At 50.5% G+C, this 6,180-nt stretch overlaps 1 protein-coding gene across 1 annotated transcript in view; it reads left to right on the forward strand.

Annotated features, from left to right (window-relative positions):
• The window catches only part of LOC115072376 (myeloid cell surface antigen CD33-like), a 9,861-nt gene extending 4,290 nt beyond the window's left edge, over nucleotides 1-5,571 (forward strand). The window contains exons 3-5 of the mRNA XM_029569413.1: nucleotides 1,490-1,595; nucleotides 1,892-1,973; nucleotides 5,006-5,571. Coding sequence (XP_029425273.1) covers nucleotides 1,490-1,595; nucleotides 1,892-1,973; nucleotides 5,006-5,146 — 329 coding nt within the window. The 3' untranslated portion in view covers nucleotides 5,147-5,571. The remainder of the gene's footprint in view (nucleotides 1-1,489; nucleotides 1,596-1,891; nucleotides 1,974-5,005) is intronic.
• The last annotated feature ends 609 nt before the right edge of the window (nucleotides 5,572-6,180 follow it).

Raw genomic sequence — 6,180 nt, forward strand, 5'->3', positions numbered from 1 at the left:
GCCAAGATGGACAGTACCTGAAAGGGGGAGTGAGGATTGAAAGAAAGAAAAGGAGACAGAAAAGATGCTTGGGAGGACTGACAGCGAATACTGCAGCACCGGTTTATTTCAGCTCTGCCTTTTTATACAGAAGAACTCAATTAGTTACAACAGCTGTTTTTCCCCACCTGTATCTGAGGGTCAAGGAGCGGTCAGATCAAAGTCTTCTTTGATCCTTTTGTTTACCACTTTTGCCTCCAGGTCAGGTATTGTGAGGCTCTCCATAAACACCTTCCCCCTGAATAGGCCAATTTAGGTACTGGTTTGCATGACACAAACTCAGTAAACAAGGCTGCCACAGCTCAATGATTAGCAGCTCCCGACAGAAAAAAACACCCAAGAGTAGCTTTTTGTTGGGCCCAACACTACACCACCACTCTGAAGGATGCCAGAGCAGCCTGCTTCTGTACCCAGAGGGGTGTTCGGCCCAACCACAGCCTTACCCCTAGTACCTCCCCTAGGCCACCTGCGGAGATGCCCCCTCCCTGCCTCTGGCTCAGGTGAGAATGGTTACAGATCCTCTGGAGTTCAATGAGGATTGTGAAGTCAAAAAGTCTGCTGCAAAGTGTACCAAACGTCCCCGGCTGAGGTTGGTTTTCAGGAGCTGCACCGAGCAGCTACCACTGTTGTGTGGATTCCTCACAGTTTGTATGGAGTACTCCAGTCGTCTGGTGGTCCCATAAGCATAGACACTGGCTCTTTGACTAACAGTCCTTTAGTTCAAAGGGGCAAAAGACAGTCCAACAGCTGCTCATTAGGGTATCAGCTTGCTCCATGTTCCAAGACCAATGTCTTTATTTGCAGCAAAATAAAGTTTTAAAAAAGTGTTTTCAACAAGAACATAAATGAACCATTAACCTCAATAGTGATTTTCAAATTATTTTTTATTATTTTTATTTTATGTGTATGAGTGTATTGCCTGCATGTGTGTAAGTGCACCTGTGTCATGCAATGTCCGGTGGAGGACAGAAGAAGGTGTCAGATTCCCTGGAACTGGAATTATGGACGGTTGTTAGCTACCAAGTGGGTGCTGGAAATCAAACTTGGGTCCTCTGAAAGAGCAGTCAGTGCTCTTAACCACTGAGCCATCTCTCCAGCCCCTCAACAGTGATTTTTTACAAATTTCAACCGTGTGTTCCTAGTGCTTAACATCTGCCCAGGGCCCCTGGGAGAGCAGTTCCCTGCTTGCCTGTCCCACTGCTGGGTTCAGCTGTGCAGTCTCACAGACACCTGCTAGACCCTTGAGTCCTGGATGAACCCTTGTGGACAGGAGTATGACCTATATAAGAAGGGTTAGAAGGACTATCATGTGTCTGAAGCTGAGGTCCCGGGATTGGGAAGGGACTTGGTGGCTGAACCCATCTCAGAGGTGAGGCCCCCCAAAAGTGCTAGAGAGGAGGGTGCAGGCTTGCCTACCAAGGTCAGAGCTCAGCCATGTCTCCTTCCTCAGCTGGGAATCCGGGGACAACAGCAACATCAGGAGTGGTTCTTGGAGCCATCGGGGGCGCTGGTGTCACAGCCCTGCTCGCCGCCATCTGCCTCTGCCTCGTCTTCATGTGAGCCTGGGCTTTGGGGTCAGGGGTCAGGGAGAAGCAGGAAGTTGGAGAGGCCTGGGGGGCTGTGAGAACCTTTGTCAAACGCATGGGCTGTGGGGTGTTAGGAACACAGGCTGCAGCCACTGAGCAAGCGCAGGTCTGTGGGGCCAGAGGTCAGGAAGTCTGGGTTAGGAGGGGGTCCTTGTTAATTATAAAGGCAGATGGGTGAGCACTTTCATGACCTGTCACCATCATCTAAGATCATGGCCACGACCCCCAGGTTAGCAAACCAGGTTGAACCCTTGCGTCTCCCTCAGAGCGAAGACTCACAGGAAGAAAGTAACCAAGACCGCAGTGAGCATGAACCACATCCACCCTGCAGCTGGATCTGCCTCCCAAGTGAGTGACCTGGGCCCCTTGCAACCCCATCAACCCTCAGGATGCCTCCCTGGGGTGGTCCACAGTGGTGTCCCATTCTGCAGGCACAGATCTGAGCTTGTCTCCTGCCCCCTTGCTTTGCAATGTATGTGTATTCGTCCATCATGGCAGGGCCTGTCAAGGCCTGTCGATCATGAAATGATTGCCATTGACCAAAGAATGTAGAAATAGGCATGCTCGGACATACAAGGCTACATGGGGCAGCACCAGTCTGTTCAGTGTGAGTGGGAATGAGGGGACAGCGTGGACAAGAGCCTTGAATGTGGTGTTTGTGGAAAGGAATGGGTGAGACAGGGTCAGCCGGTTAAGACAGTCATTCTGAATAATTTCAGCTGGCTCTGGGGTGCAAAACTGTCTCTACTCACCTGTGACCTGGACCTGAGGTTGTAGGATAGAAAGACAGAGGCCCAGAGTACAAGAGTTCCATAAAAGATGTGATGACTGAATGTTGGATCAGTATTTGCACAGGAAAGGTGCGTCCTTCACTGTCCCTAGAAACCCTCTCATGCTGGGCGTGGCGGTGCACACCTTTAATCCCTGCACCTGGGAGGCAGAGCCAGGTGGACCTCAGCGGGTTTTATTTTGTTTGAGACAAGGTCTCACTATGTAGCACCTGGCTGGGTTGAAACTCAATGTGTAGATCAGGCTGGCCTCGAATTCACAGAGGTCCACCTGCCTCCATCCCCAAGGTGCTGGGATTAGTTGTGTGTTGTGTGCCACCATGCCTGGCTCTGAGATTTCTTAAAAATTTTATTTGTAATTTTATGTGCATGAGTGTTTTGCCTGCACATACGTAAATGCACTCATGTCATGCAATGCCTGTGGAGGGGGCATCAGATGCCCTGGAACTGGAGTTATGGACGGTTATTAGCTGCCACGTGAGTGCTGGGAACTGAACCCAAGTCCCTTGCAAGAGCAGCCAGTGCTTTTAACCACTGAACCAGCTCTCCAGCCCCTCTCTGAGTTTTGAGGCCAGCCTGGTCTACATAGTGACTTTTAGGCTAACCAGGGCTATGTAGTGAGACCCTGCCTCAAAAAGAAAAAAAAAATAATAATAAACTCTCTCCCTGAGAGAAGCAGCATCTCCAGGGTCACCAAGAGCCCAGATCAGAAGATCACAGACACATCAGCACATCCCTGAACACGCTTCTCTTGCTGGCTCTCTTGTCCCAGTAACCCAGCCAGGACCCAGTCCCTCTGCACCCCCATTCTCCACCCCTTCCTCCTCTGTGATATGTCACAAAGGAGTCTTTGCTGCCTCTTAGCACAGTTTGTAGAGCCGAGACCCGGAGGGTGAGGCTGGGGGACAGCAAGTGCATTTGAGGTCAGCCTGGGTTACATAGCGAGATTTGGTCTCAACAATGGAAACAAGAGACATGAACAGAGGTGTTGACACTCTGCAGGTCCAAGAGATTAACCCGAATGGGAGTCAGATTCTGGGTACATCTTGAAGGAGGAGTCACCAGGCCATGGTTACCTGTGTGTCCTGGCTTGTCAGCTCACTGCTATCACTTCCAGAAGACCCGGGTTTGAATTCTAGCACCCACATGTCAGCTGACCACCATCCATAACTCCAGTTCCAGGGGATGGGACGCCCTTTTCTGATCTGTGTGGGTATTGCATGACACAGGTGCACTTACACTGTGGGCAATATACTCGTACACATAAAACTTGGAAAAAAAATTTCAGGAGGACCAACATCACTCTAGTTCCTTCAAGGATGAGGAGCCTCTGAGCTCTCCAAATGGTGAAGAGTGGAGGGGGTCCACATGGAACAGGGTTTAGGGACCCTCCACATCACAGTGTGATGTGGATACAACCAGAAAAGAGAGTCCACAGACAGCGCCCTGGGCCCTGCACATGGAGATGAGCGGGAAAGGGGAGGAGACCAGGAGGAGTCACCACTGAGCAGAACCACTGGGAGGAGGGTGCTGAGCTGAGTCCTGTGGTCAAGGAGGGAACTAGAAGTATGTCTCAGGTGCAGACAGGTACAGTTGACCAGCGGGTAGGATTTAACTGAGTGGATCATGTTGATCTTGATGCCAGCAGGCCTGGGAGCTTGGAGGGAAGAAATCTCTGTAGATTGTTGAGAGTCTGAGAGATGAGGAAGTAAAGGAGGTAAGTGCTGCAGGTGTGAAGGCGGCTTTGAGAAACTCACTAAGTCAGAGTTGGAAAGTGGACCAGCAGCAGTTAATGGGCACACTCTCTAATCAGTGGCAGCAATGTCTGATGCTGTCTCCAGCAAGCCCCATGCACCTGTCTGTGACAGCACCTTGTGTATTGTGGTAATGACACCGCCATGGTGTCCCCACCACATGGAGACCCACAAGGTGGGGGTCAGAGGAAAGTGCTGTTCTCTCTCCAGCTCAGCTCCACTGGTGGCAGAGCTGGAAATCGCTTCTTTATTTAGCGCTCTGTCTTCATCCCTCTGAGGAGTCACAGGACCTGTCTCTACATTGCTGCCCTCCTGTGGATCCAGTGCTCAGCACAGAGACACCTCGGGGAGGTCTGGGGTGAATTTATGATCAGTAGGTGGGCGACACTGTGAAGGACACAAACTCCCCGAAGCTTAGTTTCCTTGTCTTTAAAATGGGTAAAAATAGTAGCATTTCCCACCTAGGTCTTTCAGTAGATGATCAGTAGGATGCGGAAAACATGAGTGGCCAAGTAGATAGGGAAAGTATTAAAAAAATGATGTCGGTGTTGTGATGCCCTCAGAAACACCTTGCAGAGGAAAGTGGATAAATGTTCTATTCTAATGAATTCGCTTCACAGACCTTTTGTTTTTAGGTAGGGTCTCCCTGTAGCCCCAGCTGGCCTGTAACTCACTATGTAGACCAGGCTGGCCTCCATCTCACGGAGAACCTCCTGCCTCTGCCTTTGGAGTGCTGGTGTTAGAGGCGTGCGGCACCATGCCTGGCTTCACAGACCTTTGCTGTTTCCCGTGGGTCTCCTTTGCCGCCCCTCCATGACCCCCTCCTCTCTTCACACAGGGTCAACAGCAAGGTGCCAAAGTGCACAGCCCTGTTGAAGACCCTAGCTTGGGGACAGAGCAAGATGTGCAGTATGCCTCCCTCATCTTTCATGGGACGAGGCCTCGGAAGGACCCCACACCCCAGTACTCAGAGATCTGAACTCACTGAGGAACCATCAGGAATGTCCCCTTCATCTGGAACACCTCTATCCTCTGTAGCTTTTCCATGGCTGATTCTGAGGCCTCCCATCCCAATAGGCATCGCATGACACTGTGAGTGGATCTCCCATTCTGTTGTCATTGTCTGACTTTGCAGTATGAGACCTAGGACCAAGCCTGGACCCGTTTATGTAAGATGCCAGGTAAACCCCTTCGTTTCCATGTCTGCTTCCTCCCTGGGCCCTGGATGTCAACAGTTTTACTCCAGGGATCTTGTAAATATAAATTCTCACATGAAGACACCTCAAGGAACCAGGTGCAGGTTGAGTGTGGTGGTGTACGGCACTGTCCTCTTGAGCAAAACACTAGACGTCTTCATAAGACCAGCTGTGTCTGCTTGCAAAAGATCATCACTTGGTGATTGTTGACGTAGACAGCGGGAGGGGGGGGGTCATTGAACTCTCAGTTTAGCATCTAGCCACTTCTCTGGCCAATTACACATGGTCTCAGGGTGGGGGGCGGTGGGGTGGTGGTGGCTGGAATATATAGGCTGAAAAAACTAGGGAAAAGGCTCCAACTGTTACCATCTAGGGGCCTTGATTGGGTTCCTTTTCGCCACCAATTAAAGAGTTTAAAAGCAGGAAAATCTCCAAAATGGCAGGAGACAAACTTTATAAGAAGAAACACACATGAAGAGAGTTCAAGGCTAGAGCTCCAAGTGGAGATGTTCAGGACTGAACTTGGTCTTATCTAACTGGTCTGGACTGGTCAGCCAGAAGGAGACCTTGCCAGTGAGAGAAAAAGCCTGCCAGGTCTTTGTCTCAGAAGACCAGGAGGTTTACCATTTTCAGTACTAATCAGTGCTCTGTCTGCTTGTCAGGGATGTAGTTCCTTACACATCTACGCAGCCGTGGGGATGCCATCATCTGTGCAGGCTGCAGAGCCTCCAGTCTGCCTGTAAGCACTCACCCACACTCTATAAGGAAGCCTAATAAACTCATTGGTTCCCCCAGGGTGAACTTTGGTGAAATGAAA

The sequence above is a fragment of the Nannospalax galili genome, unplaced genomic scaffold, assembly GCF_000622305.1.
Source record: "Nannospalax galili isolate Female #2095 unplaced genomic scaffold, S.galili_v1.0 scaffold960, whole genome shotgun sequence".
NCBI classification, from domain to species: Eukaryota; Metazoa; Chordata; class Mammalia; order Rodentia; family Spalacidae; genus Nannospalax; species Nannospalax galili.